The sequence below is a fragment of the Urocampus carinirostris genome, chromosome 13 (assembly GCF_059441175.1).
Source record: "Urocampus carinirostris isolate Australia breed hairy pipefish chromosome 13, RoL_Ucar_1.0, whole genome shotgun sequence".
In the NCBI taxonomy this organism is placed as follows: Eukaryota; Metazoa; Chordata; class Actinopteri; order Syngnathiformes; family Syngnathidae; genus Urocampus; species Urocampus carinirostris.
The window spans coordinates 16,982,308-16,998,234 of NC_142361.1; the positions used below are offsets into that span (position 1 = coordinate 16,982,308).

Below are 15,927 nucleotides of genomic sequence, written 5' to 3' on the forward strand. Positions count from 1 at the left end.
TCAGCTCCCTCTTAGTGAGCCTCAGGTTATGTCAAATAAATACATATTCTTGACCAACGAGTATTAAAAAGAAATACACGTTTATATGACAGTTCATTTGTTTATTATTTAAATATAATTTTTTTATGGAATAGTGGTTTTCTTTACCATTTGGAGGTGCTAAATAATAAACGCTGTCCCTTTAATAATGATTCTCGATATATATTCTGAATTAGGGAATCTGTTATATGTTTTTATGGTTCACAGAGCCTGTATTGGCCCCAGTCCTAATAATTACAGGAGAGAAATAATGTAGTATAATAATAACAATAACAAATTAGCATTAACATAACAGTTGTTATTTCAGAGAAGCAAAAAAAAACTGGTTGCCCTTTTAATGACAAAGAAGTAGATACTGATTAAGTCTGTATTGGTCCCATTACTGATAATAACAACTTAGCAAAAACATAGTAATGAGATAGTAATAAAATAGTAATGACAGTTATTACAAAAAAGCATATCAAAGTGGTAACCTTTTGCACTCATTGGTAACAAAGTAGTAGCTCTTGCTCCACAGCAAAGCACCAAATACATTTTTATACATGAACATTTTGGCATGTGAGAGCTGTGCACACCCAATTTCCACACGCGCACACACACTTGTTGCACCCTGTCCTGGTTTCAGCGCCATCAGCCACCACCTCGTCTTCCAACGTGCACTCTGCAATCACAATTGGCAAGATAAGAACATGGCACTTCAAGGATTGCTAAAGGACACAATGGACATACAAACTACGATGTCTATATGAAAAGAAAACGTTCAAAATTGGACTTAATTTGCATTTCAGAAAAAGACATTTAAAGGGGCACTGTGTAATATTTACCCAATAGAGGAGTCTGTATCAATCTAGGTCACCAACCCTTTTGAAGCCAGAAGATACTTTTTTTGTTACTGAGTAGCACGAAGGACTACGAGTTGGATATGCATTTCTAAGATAAAAGGTTATCGTGTTATTACTATGTTGTTATTGTGTTTCTATTATGTTATTACCAGGTTTATGAGAATTAATAAAATAATTGACTAGAAGGAGGGTTAGAATAGGTTGGAAATCAAGTTTCCTAAAAATCCCATTGATCCATCACTGGTGAGTTATTTTCAGAACCAATCTGCGGGCTACTCAACTTTTTTAGGTGGCTACTTAGTGTTCGCCTGAACCACGTAGGAGACCCTTGATGTAATGTGTAGTGCAACCAAAAACTAGTGTTTTAAAGCACTAGGAAGAATGCAAAGTAGGGACACTCAAGGTGAATGGCACTATTTTTTGTCCAGTCTTTCACAAGGTTTTAGTTTTTTGGGAGTACCCTCAACAGCAAGATGACAGACAATTATGTCAGCTCCCCGTGGGTGAGCTTCATGCTATGTCAAATGAATAGAATTTCTAAAGTAAATTTTTTTTTATATGATAGTAAATTTCTTTTTGCTTATTATTCAAATTAATATTATTTTTGTCTAAACAATGAAGTTTTCTTTACCACTAAGAGGCGCCAAATAAGACGCAATGTCCCTTTAAGTTCTATAAATAGAATGAATGTGTGCAAGTGTTGCAGGTTTACTTCTTTCTGTCGGGCGAAAGCTTGGTGTCAAACAGTTGATGAACTCCGACAAACTCAGCTTCCAATCTGCGTTTTCGTCGGACAGCTGGATCAATGCGTCCACACACAGAGACCCGCTAAACAGAAAACTTTAAGATATTCATCTTCGGACAGCGTCCGACTTTTGCAAATTGCTTTAACCTGAGAAGCAGGTCGGTCCTGGAACTGTCGGAGGACGTGAGATTGAGGGTCGTTCCATTATGTTCCAGGAAACTCAGGAACTCCACGGAATCAAGCTGTGAATCTCCGTTGTCGTACATCTGGAGCGAGTTAATGACAAAACAAATAACACAATTGGTCAAATTGCTCCATTGAAATACTGTAAGAAAGTGAACAAGAACACGTAAAAAATTGACACCTGAAAGTAAATTTGCATGAGGTCTGTGACAGTCGTAGCGTAAATAGTCTTGTTGTCGGAGGCAACCTCCGACTGGATCCACTGGATCACTCGATCCCTCAGCCAATCTCGATCAGAAGAAAAACAAACCGCTGCAAGTACGTAACAGGGATGTCAACAAAAAACTCTCCAAGAGGAAATGAGCATTTGAAGTTGCTCTTACTTGGACTCAGATCAGGCTTTGATGTGTTTTCTGTGAAAAGAAACAAAGTCAAGTCAAGTTTATTTGTATAGACCTTAATCACAAAGAGTCTCAAAGGGCTGCACAGACCGCAGATTATTGAAACCACAGACTATTATGACAGCATCCCCTGATCTAAAACCTACATGTGGGCAAATAATACACAGATATTGTCAACATGAAATATAGGTTATTCATATGCTATAGAATAGAAGTGTGTTTTAAGCTTAGATTTAAACACTTCCACTGAGGTTGCAGATCGAATCTCTGGGGGAAGAGCATTCCACAGCACCGGGGCCCGAATGGAGAACGCTCCCGAACCTGCGGATCTCTTCTTGGCTCTTGGGATCACTAGTAGACCAGCATTTTCAGAGCGAAGGCTCCGGACCAGAACAAAGGGCAAAATTATATCTGAAAGATATGAGGGAGTAAGTCCATGCATGATTTTGTATTCTACCAACATAACCTTAAAATCACATCTTAAGCCAACAGGGAGCCAATGCAGGTTAGTTAAAATCGGGATAATGTACCAGCTGAAGGCTGAAAGCTCTTGATTTTGAACTTCGGGAGACTGGAGAGTAGTGCATTACAGTAATCGAGACGAAAGTTAACAAATGCGTGAATTATAATCTCCGCATCCGACTGAGACAGCATAGGACGAATTTTAGCAATGTTGAAGGCAGGCTGTGAATGTTTCAATTGGTAAACATAACATCTCATTGACACGGAGAAACCCATCACCCCCTGGTCTTATACCCAAAGTAGATGTTTTTTTTTTTTAAATCCCACTCTGGTAAATTAGATCATTGTTTTTAAACGAGTGTCTCAGGGCACACTAGTGAGACCCTCTTTTGCGTGCCACAGGAAATTGTCAGATTTTATCTGTGCAAAAAAGCATGCCACTGTTCAGTAACTATGCTTTGTTCCAGTGATCAGCAGAGTAACTTGTATTTATCCATATCAGTCAATGGCAGAAAATTACTAATAATTTGCTAATGATGTAGTACAGGGAAATATATTTAAAAAGAAAATACAATTCTTGAATAAGAAATGTATGATTTTAATTATTTACGTAGCAAAATCTTTTGTTCTAGGAGATAATTTTCACTCATGACATGGTAAAACATGATAAAACTATAGGAAAACTTGAAAATCTAGTTATAATATAGTACAAATATAGTAAAATCCAACATTACAGCGAAATTATTACCCCAAATTATTCACTTTTACTTCCTGATATCAACACTTATGATGGAGATGGGGTAAATCAGTGTATGTTGTCGGCCCTCTCTGCTGATGAAAGGTTGCACGACACAGCAATTCACACCTTTTTGTGCTTTGGGCCCTATTGTTCGGTGTCAGGTTGGGAAGAGCGAAGGGGAATGGATGTTTTGTGAATATGAGTGTGTTTTGGAGTCAAGCCACCACCCACTAGGGGGATATGGCTTCTGTATATAGTTACGCAGATGCATAGATACAGGCATAAGCGAATGAAGCGGCTGCTTAGGGGCGCCGCAACTGCTAGTGGGGCCATTAAGAGTGGTCAACTATTTTGGGCCAACATTGTCCCCATTGACACTATGTGTGTCCACTCAAAAATACAGAAATACAACAAAAACACTACACAATAACTACAAAACTAAATATCAAATATAGTTTTTAAAAACAGGGACCTCATATATTATTTTTCTTTAATTCTGAAAATAAAAAATAGTATAGCATTACTACAAAATACTACTACAGTAATACCATATTACAAAATACTACAACAGAACTATTTACTCAGAAAATGATACTATTCAAATACTACCAAATAATCTTAAAAAATTCTACTAAAATACAGCTTTGGAAATACATCAATTATAGTTCTCCTGAAATACTAAAAAAATACCAATACATAATACTATAATATAAAAAACTACTAGTGAAATATTACTACCAAAATACTACTACAAGAGGTTTACAACAGAAATACTGCAAATTACACCTATATAAATACTACAAAAATAAAACTATAGTAAAACTACTCTACATAAGTAATATAGAAACACCACAGATATACAACAAACATCATTATATAGAAATACTACAAAATACAACAGAGATAGTATAAAAATCCCAAAAAAATAATATATTACTACAGTAATACTACAAAAATACTGTCAACAAAAAACTGTGATAATACAAAAATACTATGAAAATACTACAGATATACAACAAAATAATCTACTTACGAAATACAACAAAAGTACGACAGAAATACTAAAAAATACTACTATGAAAATACGACATAAACTTACTCCAGAAATACGACAAAAGTAAAACTACAGTAACACTAGAAAAAACGACAGAACTTTGATAAAAATCCGACTACAGAAATACTAAAAAGAAACTGAAAAAAACCCACAGCAATATTTCAAAACTAAATAACAAATGAAGTGATTTAAACAGGGACCTAATATACTATTTTGCTCTAATTGTGGTCATTTCAAAACCATTTTGATGAAACTTATTTGCTTAAAAAGAAGTATAACATGTGTCACATGCGGCCCACGACTCCAAATAATTGCACACACACACACACAAAACATCAAACAAGTATAGGTATTGAGTTTTAAACATTTTCAACAAACTGTGAGCCTCAACAGTTTTTCAATTCTAATTTAACATATACTGTATTCACTTGATTTTTTTATGTTGCCACTTGATCATCCCAAGACTAAACATCGTCAAAACTGCAATTCAGAGATTGTCGAGAAAAAATCCGGACAAACGTGTAGGATTTGGCAAATGTTTTGATTTGTGTTACGTTTTGCAATAAACCTAATTTCAATCTTTCCATTTTTTTTCAGGCATTAAAGATAGGTGCAAGAAAGAACACATAATATGAGTATCCAATATATTCCAACGACAAATCCTTAATTATGTCACCGAAGATGTAAAAAAAAATACCCCCACAGTTGTCAGAAAAACACTGATTTGTCCTAGTAAATCACCACAATCCAACTTTTTTGCCTTTTAACTTTATATGCAGTCATAAATCCACTGTTATAAAAAGTAAAAGACCCCATTTGGTTGTGCTGTAATCTAAAGATGTCAGGAACCTTTAAGCCATCACAGCTGAACAATTTTGTGATTAATTCATGGTGGGGACTGACTAACTAAGAGGACTAACTCAGAGCTAAAAATAAATAAATAAATAAATACATCAGCATTGCGAAGTTGAAGAAGTTTTGCATACCCTTACAAAGTCCCACATGCTCCACGTGCATCTTGGTCTTTGTGATGCATGCGTCTCTGTGCAACTCGCAGTGGTTCTGGTAGCTCTTGCTGTTGCTGCCGCACACCCAGTGTTCCCGGCTTTCGCATTGCTGCAACCCAAGCAGAAGCCCATTTTGTTAAATGGTGCAACAAAAAAATGCACAAATATAATGAAATCCATCATTATTGTGTTAGCGACTTGCAGTGAGGTTCGTGTCTGGTGAGGCACAGCCAGATCTACAAAAGAATGGACCTACATTTTATCCATCATTTGATTTGCAAGACAAGAAAGCAATTTCAGACAATCAGCACCGTAACACTTAAGATAGCAATCGTATTAATTTTACCATTGAGAAAATTCGGTGATTTTGAAAAAGTGAATCAAAACATTGTGAAGTCAAATGAGAAATAATTTTAACACGGAATAGACATAACGACTAGTATTATGTTTTTGTTTTTATATTTCAATGATAACAGGTGGGGCGCAGCCTCCCTTGCCTCCCCTAACTGCACATCACTGTGTAAGTGTTTTTTTGTTCCAACCTGCAAACAGCGACAGACCGCCTCGCCTCTGTCGGTGGAAACGCACTCTCGCCCGGCGCCGCAGAAAGTTCTAGCACAGATGGACTCATCCTGAAATCAGATTTATTGCCATCACTTTTGTTTGCTCAGTGTTGCAAGAATGCGTGTGAGAGCCAGAGTGGGGACGTTGAACTTTGAACTCCCGATGGGAGCCTATTTTTAATGACAAAGAGTGTGCAGCTGGAAAGTCTGAACACCTAAAGGAGGGATGCAACATTCACACAAAGACATGCACACCACACCCCCCGTCCCCACACACTAATAGTCGCAATCATGGTGAGGAAAACCTTAAATATAAATCTCTTTCTGTACTCATTGAGAGAAATCCTCACAAAAGTAATGTAAATTATTGTAGTTATTATAGCACACTTCTAATTTCATCAGTACAACTGTGATATATCTCTTATTTCCAAGTTATTAAAGCAGGTGTAACCTACTATATTATATTTTCATCCTTAATGAAATTCTACAGACGGTGTATGCTTGGGTTTCTTCTAATTGCGGTTAATTTATTTCTATGCAACTTTAAAAGATCTAAACACATTTATAATCACCAGAAAAGCACAAAATCGCCAAGAACACGTCTAAAAAAGTCTTAACTGTCATACAAAACAGTTGTCATTAACCATGTAATATGTATTTAATCATTGAGTGTTTGAGATAGCGGTTACCTTGCTAACAGGTGAGGCACGGAGAGCACGTGAGGCAAGAAGTTGCAACAGGAAAGCTATGGCCAACATCTGCAAGAGAGTCAAACCTATTTGAAAACGTTTATCATTAACAATGAACTTCTGAGGACGTAACATATGGAAGTCCCGAAACCCTTAATACATGTGAAAAGATCATTTGCAGAAAGACCGAATTATTCATAAAGGCATTTTTCATAAAGGTAACAGTAAAAACATATGAATGTACTTTTTCTATGCTTCTATTTTTTAGTTTTTGTTCATAAAATGGTCACAGGATATATTAGCTTGATATTGGTACTTGTCCTCTTCTGTATGTAGCATTGTAATCTGATTTTCTTCTTTTTTTTTAATTTAGTGCGTCTCCCTTATTGTTGATTGAAAACGAAAATTGACACAGTGCTACAATAAGGTTCTCCATGCATACGGATTACAAATAAAATAAATGAAACATAAGTTTCAATAAATGTATGTGCGATGGTCAACTAAATAAAAAGCCTTCTCAGTGTTATGCAATTATGTTTTTCAATGCACAATTGTTTTGATGCACTTACAACTTAGGCCAATCTCCACGCATTACCTCGTAAATATTTTTGCCTATTGATCCTTCAACATTCTTTTTTAAAATCTTATTTTTCTCTTTTCTTTATTACATTTATTATCCTAGAGTGCCATGTTTAATCCTGCTGCAAACATAGTTGACTACTTTGTTCTCAATGACAATACAGACTATTTTGATTCTAGATGCCAATGGCAAAAGACTTACCTAGAAATCTCCTTCCAGTAATATTCCAAGATGAATACAATGAAACGTTTTACAATCCAAAGTTTTAGACGTTTCTTCTCACGCCACTACTTCTACTCACCAGCACCTGCTTCCCCAAGATGCTGCATCATAATAAAAAAATGACGACAGAAAGGAGAAGAGATGCAGCCACGGACACCAGACACACCAGCTGTCAGCAACACCCCCATTGCACCTCTCATCCCCCCACTCCACAATCCCACCTATTATTATGATGATTTTCCCATGATTTTTCAACACTCACTGTCTCTCCAACTCCTTAATCAGAAGCAATATTTATAAAAGCAAACCTGAACAAGTAGAGCACACATGAAACAATTGTTCCTATTAAAGTACCAATTGCAGGTATTGGTATTGGTGCCCAAATGTTTTTTAGAAAACATATATTCCAACTAGTGGGCGGCACGACAGCTGAGTGGTTAGCACGTTTGCCACAGTTCTGAGGTCATGGGTTCAAATCTAGCTATCAGCCTTCCTGTGTGGAGTTTGCATGCTCTTCCCGTGCCTGTGTGGGTTTCCTGACATTCTAAAAAATGCATGTCAGGTTAATTGGCCGGTCCAAATTGTCCCTAGGTGTGATCAAGCGAGTGAGTTGTGTTTCTTTGTGTTCCTTGCAACTGACTGGCGACAAGGTTAGGGTGTCCCCTGCCCACAGCCCGAAATGGCTGGCATGGGCTCCAGCGCCCCCGCGACCCTACTAAGGATAAGCGGTGCAGATGATGGATGGATATTCCAACTATAGTTAGTAGTCGATGTCAGTAGCAATACCACTATTCAGTGCCAATCCAACATTTTAAAATGGTTAATTGCCATTAAATGAATACAAATTATGGTTGTTGCTTAATGGTTTGTGTTAAGAAATATAGCCTTTTGACTAAAGATTGAAGGGTAGTTTATCTTCTAATGGTATGAGTATGTGGCATCAGTAATCAGCAGTGATGTGAGGAAAGGTTTGTGTCTGGAGAGGCGCAGTCAAATTTTCAAGTGAATAAACCTACATATTATTCATCGTTTAAATGCCAGAGTATGAAAGGAATCTATAAACTGTGGCAAAATAACATTTTATTGTCTTACCTTGGCTAATAAAAGAAGTCTAAGCACAGCTTCTTTTGAATTAAATCCTTAATAAATAGGTAATCCTGCATTATGATAAAGACTATGCAATGTGAAAAAAAAACTTGATGTCTTAATTTCGTGTTAGCTTGCTAATACTATCACTGATTCTATTGTTATGGGCTGGGGAGTGTGCTAAATCCTAATCTTTGGTCTCACAATCGCCCTCTGCCATGAGACAAGATAATTGCATGTCTCACTCTGCATCTGCAGACGCTTAGCGCAGTAATTAATACGTTACATAATTGTATTTATAATAGTCATGTTTTTTGTATAGCCCCTAATTACAGGGAGTCTCAAAGGACTGCAAAGACCACAGATTAGTGCAAAGTACAGACTATTATTACACCATTCCCTGATCTAAAACCTACATGAGTGCAAGGAAAAACTCAAAAACCTCAACATAAGGGAAATGAAGAAACCTTGAGAAGGGACCACACATGAGGTCATCCCCTTTCCATGATGACCAGGCTGCAACGGATGTTGCAATAACAAATAATACAGATATTGTCAAGGTGAAATATAGGTCATTCATACGCTATGGAATAGAAGTGTGTTTTAAGCCTAGATTTAAACAGTTCCACTGAGGTTGCAGACCGAATCTCAGGGGGAAGAGCACTCCACAACAATATAATGCGAAAATTCTGTGATTTTGAAAAAGAAAACCTAATAATTGAGAAGTTCAATTCGGAAGAAATCTAACTTTGAAAAATATCTAAATACTTAATATATTTCAAATTTTATATTTACATTATGACAGGTGAGGCAGAGCCTCCCCTGCCTCATCTGACTTGTAACAATCAAGACGTTGTAATGAGTATTAGTATTAGAAATCTCTAGTCAAATCAAATATTTGCCGGTGCAAAAGTGACTGTAAATTGTTTATGATTGGCATTCTACCAAAAATAATTCAGTACTAAAAGTTGACTGAGGCTCACAGCAGCTTTAGGAGTAACCACGGAAAAATGTATAGGAATCGATTAACTGGCCCCTTCTGCTGTTCACATTCTATTTGTACGTGCATGTGAGTGCAAGTACATATTTCACACGTCTATTGTCACGTAATGCAAAAAGGGCTCCACTTAGTTTACTCAATTTTTATTTTTAGGGGGCGCTTCATCTGTGTCACTGCTGACACCAGCCAGGCGTGGGCTTATCTGCTTTGCCTCACCTCATGCCCTCGCACACATGCAACACATGCAAGAGTATGGACTGCCGTCCAGGCCATAATACAGCATTGTCTCTCACAACTGCAGCTGAAATGCTCTCATAAATAAGATTAAAATGTTTTGATCATATGATAGGGCAAACACATTCACGAAAAGTACTGAAATCGTCTCGAAAGGTTGGATATTTACTGGTCAAACACTTGTATTCATAAATATCGGTAAAACACACTAAGACAAATTATTTTGATGTTTTCATAAAAACTAGTTTTGTTACATAAACATAGGTGAAAGACATTCCTAAACAAGAATGCTTTCACACACCCTGGAAAATTTCTCTCATAATCACATTTACATCTACAGGAGGGCTGCAACTAACGTTTGTTTTCACAATCGATGAATCGGTCGATTATTTTCTAATTGATGAATCGGATTTCTCATTTCCTTCCTGTTCATTTAAATATTAAAGTTGAGGACAGATAGACGATAGTGCACAAAACAAAATATTCTAAAAAATGCATATAAATCTATGCTATACACCTGCAAAAATGTAATATACTCTCTTTTTACCGCCTTATCCACAGATCACATTAAATTTGGACTTATCATACAAAACAAAAAGAGAAAAAGCAATACATTTCAATTTGTGTAGATTTGTTTTATCCACAAAAAATAGATAATCAAAAACCCTCTTTTGAAGATGTCAACAAATTTGTTTTAGGGTTGAATTTTAAAATATTATAAAACTTGCCGATATGAAAATGATATATGCTCAAGAATTTGCCTCTTAGGCTATGTGCCCTCTAAGCTGCGTGTGTGCGCAATTGCGCACTGCCCAGAGCTTTTCTGCGCACAAGAAAATCTAGCCAGCTCACAAAAATCAGGGCTCGAAATTGCTAATGAAGAAGCGAATTAAGTCAAAGTTACGGTGCATGAAGGTAAAAATACACGGGTTACCCTGACGCTGTGTTATAAATGCAGTCTTTTGAAGTTAATGTGGAAGTAGAACGAAGTTGAGTAAAGCTAGTAGAGTTTTTCGAGAACAGGCTTCTTCGGCTCGACTCACTAAAAGGAACCGGCTCTTTCGGGTCCTAAACGGCTCTTCAGGTTGTTTTTGCTTCTTTAATCCCAACATGACCAAATATTATGTAGAATTAAAAAGTAACAGCTCGGAAAAAAATAAACACAATGAGACTTTTTTTAAGAAATTTTTAAAAAAAACTAGAAAAAAACAGGGAAAAAGAAGAAAACATTTGTGTTGCATTAAAATAATTTCCAATTATATCAAGTCAATCTTGTTGCCAACATTGTACTTCCCCTAAAAAAATGTAATTATATACAGTTGTGTATCGTGCAACGGACTAAATGAGCCCCCAAAAATGTTAGTATTATGCGACAAAAGATACCAGGAAAAAAAAAAATGGAAATCTTGTGAAAGAATTGTAAAAACAAATGACCGAACAACCTTTGCAATAGTACATTATTCAATTAATTCAAAAGTGAAAAATATTTTTGCATTGCCGGAAACTCCGCAAAATGTCAAGTTTTGGACATGTTTGATAATGATTTAGTTGCCACACTTTGGATTGCTGTTGCTCACTGTTGTTTCAAGCGTTGCTCACCGACTTTGTGTGAACGCTCAGACCAGTGGAAGATCAGAGGGAAGATTGCTCTTGGGTAGAGTCAAACATGTCATTTTTATGATTTTCTTTTTACTTTATTTCTTTTATACTTATTTTCTGATTGTTTTTCTCTATGTTTTTGTCCGTTCCCTTGAAAATTGTTTACTTTGTTTCGTGATTAAACAGTCAAACATTAAAAAGTTAAACTTTCATGTCAATTTTGTTTGTAAATGATGCGATGTTTAAAATGTAGTACATTATAAAAAATTGAACACGACTTTTTTTATAAAAACTGTCTGACCAAAGCAGTACTAAAATTCCCAACGTCACAAGAAAATGGTGTGCACTCTAATTTGCATTGATTTAACGTTATTGATGGCTCATAAATCACGTGATAGAAAGAATCAATGGTATAATTAGTTGCCGACACTTTTAATCATCGATTTTAATCGATTTTGTCGGTTCATTGCTGCAACCGAATCTAAAGTACTGAAATGCTCTCATAAACACATATCAAATTGCTTACACACGAATGTGTGAAGAGTTGGTCACCCACTTGTATGAAAGCCTTTATGAGAATGATTCATTACAGTTAGCGAGCGTATTTGACCTATCTTTACGAAACCCTTATATTTCACTCTTATGTATAAAACCATTTCAGGTGCAAGTTTGAGAGCTAATCCTGAATAATGGCCCAGACGGACCTTATACACGGGTGTGACCCACTCTGGCCCTGTACTTTGTTTTGTTGGTTTCATCTTTATCGTTAAGGGTTCTCTTTTTCCTCACGCTGAGGTTTTGAGTTGTTCCTTGCCCGCATGTTGGTTTAAGATCAGGTAATTGTGTTATTGTAATCCTGTGCAGTCCTTTGAGACATTTTTGTGATTAAGGGCTATATAAATAAATTTGACTTGACTTGACTTGGTTATTTTAGTTCAACTCGTTTTTCCCCATCCTTCTCTCGGTTGTGGTTGTTGTGTATTGTTGAACTGATCATCAAGAAAGACATGCTTGAAGTTCTGACAAGAACATGAGTTTGAGCATGTTTTTTTCACGTGAACTAAACAATTTACAACATTGCCTATGAAGTTGGAGCCTGAAGCAGGGTATTTCTACAACCCTATAATACCAGACTGAAGGATTCTTTAAGTTGCTTTTTTTGGCCACATCATTCTAGAATTTAGTCTTATGATTGAATAGCAGATTTCCCAAAGCTAAGGGAGAAAACAGCACAAAGACCAAGACAGTGGTCTACCATCCGAAAATTCAGCTTTGGTACAGCTCATGCTGAATTCAATTCAACTCGCTAACTATTTTCAGCTGTTTGGTAAATAGGCATCAGTTCGGCAAAATTGAGACATGAAGCTATTTTACTCAGAAACTAAATCGAGACCACATCAAAATGCTCCTTGTGTAACAAAAAAAAGCCAACTTTTTCCTTAGAACAGCTAAATGCGGACTGGATATGAAAAGGTCATGCCTTATAACATATTCCCTTTTACACAAAAGTATATTGTAGCACAACAAAAGTAGATAATAACCTTATTTTGTTCATTCAATTTTGGCATTGAATAATATACTATTGATTTTCTTTTATTATTCACCCGTTTACCTTCTAGTTTTAAACTTGAAGTATCAGAAAGAAAACACTGAAATTAAATAATCATACACAGCAAGTCATTTGACATTTTTTTCATTTCTCAACTTTGAATTGACGTGGCTAAAGGGATTTTAGCGAATTGTGTTGTAATTCATTATTTTTAGCATAAGAAAAATATTGTCAAATACAATGCTGACCAGAAAAAAAAGAATACATTTACCAATGTCGATGTATGATAAAACAAGTAAATGTATAAAAAATGTCAAAAGTTTTGAGGAAAACACAGTGATTCAATTAATTCAGGGACATTTGTGTGATTTTATGAACATTGAATATTACTTAAGGACTCCTAGTGGTGGAAAAAAAATACCATTTGTTAAAAAAGACCACATTAACTTGAATAATAAGCATAAATACATGAACTATCGGGGGAAAAAATCAGCATTTCTTTTAAATACTCCTAGGTCAAAATGAGGCTCACATAGAGGGAGCTAACATGATTGTTTGACATCTTGCTGCTAAGGGTAAAAAAAAATCAAAAACCTTGTGAAAGGCTTAACAAAAAAAATGGTGCGGTTTGGTCACTTTGACTAACAAAACATTTTCAGTTGCACTACATAAAAAAAGTGATTTTTAGTGGTCGAGTATCATACAGAGTCCCTTTAAAAAACGTTTGAATGTACTGTATTTAAAAAAATAACATTTTTCTAAAGGTGGATTACCTCATGTGCAGTCCCTTCTCAAGGTATCTTCATTTTCCTCATGTTGAGGTTCTTGAGTTTTTCCTTGCCCTCATGTAGGTTTTAGATCAGGGGATGGCGTAATAATAGTCTGTCGTTTGCAATGATCTGTAGTCTGTGCAGCCCTTTGAAACTCCTTGTGATTCAGGGCTATACAAATAAACGTGACTTGACTTGACTTCCCTTAATTTTTTCACATTGTATTTGAAGGAAGAGTGAGTTGAAAATAATTTTACTAGCACTGTAACACATAAAAATGACAAGAATTGGAAGATTTCCTGAATGCGTTTTAGAGGATCTAGGGTTAAGGATGTCCTTTTTAGAATGAAGCTGTCTGTTGTGTACCGAAATGTACATCTTATGGATTTGCTGCAACCGTGTCATTAGTGTTGATATTTTCTTTAGGCAGAAAATCATTTCAATACAGTATAACCACGAGCCCCCAAATGTGGAAAATAGGCACCCTGAATATTTTTCCAGATGCGTAAAATGTGACGAATGTTGTCAACTTAAGAGCAATGTACCTTAGCTTTATCTGCTTATCAGCAAAACATATAATTTTAAAAAGCTCTTTGATGGAGTGCAGCATTCAAAGACACACATCGCAAATACAAAACAATGCCGCTTCTGTCACTTGACTTACAAGACTGGCGGCCATGTTCCCAAACTTACTTTTGTAGTCACATGGCGCGACCACTGCGGAAATCAATTCAGCAGGGACGGGTTCGGCAAACTGCTCCAGCCCACAGCGATGAAGTGGCCCTTCGGTTCTGTCACAAGTTTAGTTAAGAAAAAGTTCTTCAGTTTTTGTGGTGATTGAGAGCGAAGATTGGAATATTTGATTCGTCCCACTTTATTGATGTGAGATGTGGTCATTATCAAACCGAACTAAAAAAGTAAACAGTACAGCTGTCTCCAAATAGAAAGGCAAACCACCCTACACCCTGGGTTTTTGATATTGGATTTGGGCTAACTCTGGTGTGGTCTGTTATAGACTTTACTTCTCAAAAATAGATGTAAAACAATGGTTATGTTTAGACCATCCAATGTAATCCAAATGTAGTACCAAAATTTTTTTTTACAGGCAGATGGGCTGGTGTTGCTGGGCTGTTGTAAGATCAGATTTGGCTGCTTAGGGTGGTCAGTGGTCGGGAGCTACGGTACCCAGAGACCCCGCAAAAGCACACCACACAAAAGCAGATATTTATCGATTTCACATACAAACACACACACGCACTCACACACGAATCAATTTAGGTTTACTAGAATATGCGTCATTAAATTTTCTATCATTGATTCAAACCAACCGAAAATGTGCCTTAATGACGTCTTTTAAACATTAAAACATTGAAAAATTAACATTTCATTTCTCAAACAGACATCTATTGGATGGAACCTTTGAATTTTATTTTTTTAGTTTTAGTCTGTTTGAGTAAATGTTATCCAAACTCTAACCTTCAAACCACAACTCTATCAATAAACCCTACCAAAACTTGGCACTGAAATCTGAAATAAGCTTATAGAAAGGAATTTAGATCCCAAAAAATCTTAAAGGGACATTGTGTTCTATTAAGCATCTCCTAGTTGTAAAAAAAAAAAGGCAATAAAGGCAAAAAGTCATAGTCAGAAGTTTAAATGTAGTGCGGTTGTGAAACTGCAAAGCACTGTGTTTTGTTGTGAGTGATGGAGTTTTGCCCAACCACAATTGTTACTGTTCATGTTTTAAAAGTGCCGACCAATCAGAAACAAGTTTTAATAAAAGCCAATAAACGCGATTCAAAGTTAGCAAGCACAACACTATGCCACACCCACCATGTGAGCTCATTGAGTGTCATGGCGGGCTATGTAAACATAGTCCCAGAGTCAACAAATGACAAAGAAACGAAGCTTGCAATGAAGAAGGGCGGTCCATATCTTGTTTTGACCTATTTTGGTTTTGACGAAGCGGACGTGGAACAGAAGAATACGCCTGTTGCAGAATTAACTTTTGCGTAGTCACTAGGTCCAGAGGAAACACAAGTGATTTGTGCCAGCAGCTTAAAAATTATCATGGCATGTAAATAGGATTACAAGACAAAAGATTAAGACGAAGAAGGTGCATCTAGAATTGTACTGGGAGGTAACAAACCTCCATCAAAGCGG

The 15,927-nt window shown here is 36.3% G+C and overlaps 1 protein-coding gene across 1 annotated transcript; it reads right to left on the reverse strand.

Moving 5' to 3' along the window:
- Positions 1 to 164: 164 nt before the first annotated feature.
- Positions 165 to 14,443, reverse strand: LOC148353892 (follistatin-related protein 1-like). Its single transcript, XM_088352001.1, has 9 exons — positions 14,429 to 14,443; positions 6,725 to 6,793; positions 6,015 to 6,104; positions 5,452 to 5,581; positions 2,193 to 2,222; positions 1,991 to 2,121; positions 1,774 to 1,892; positions 1,594 to 1,709; positions 165 to 700 (listed from the first exon to the last, which is right to left on the reverse strand). Exons 1-9 carry the CDS (start codon positions 14,441 to 14,443, stop codon positions 576 to 578), a joined length of 825 nt encoding a protein of 274 aa, XP_088208127.1. The 3' UTR covers positions 165 to 575.
- Between the last annotated feature and the right edge of the window lie 1,484 nt (positions 14,444 to 15,927).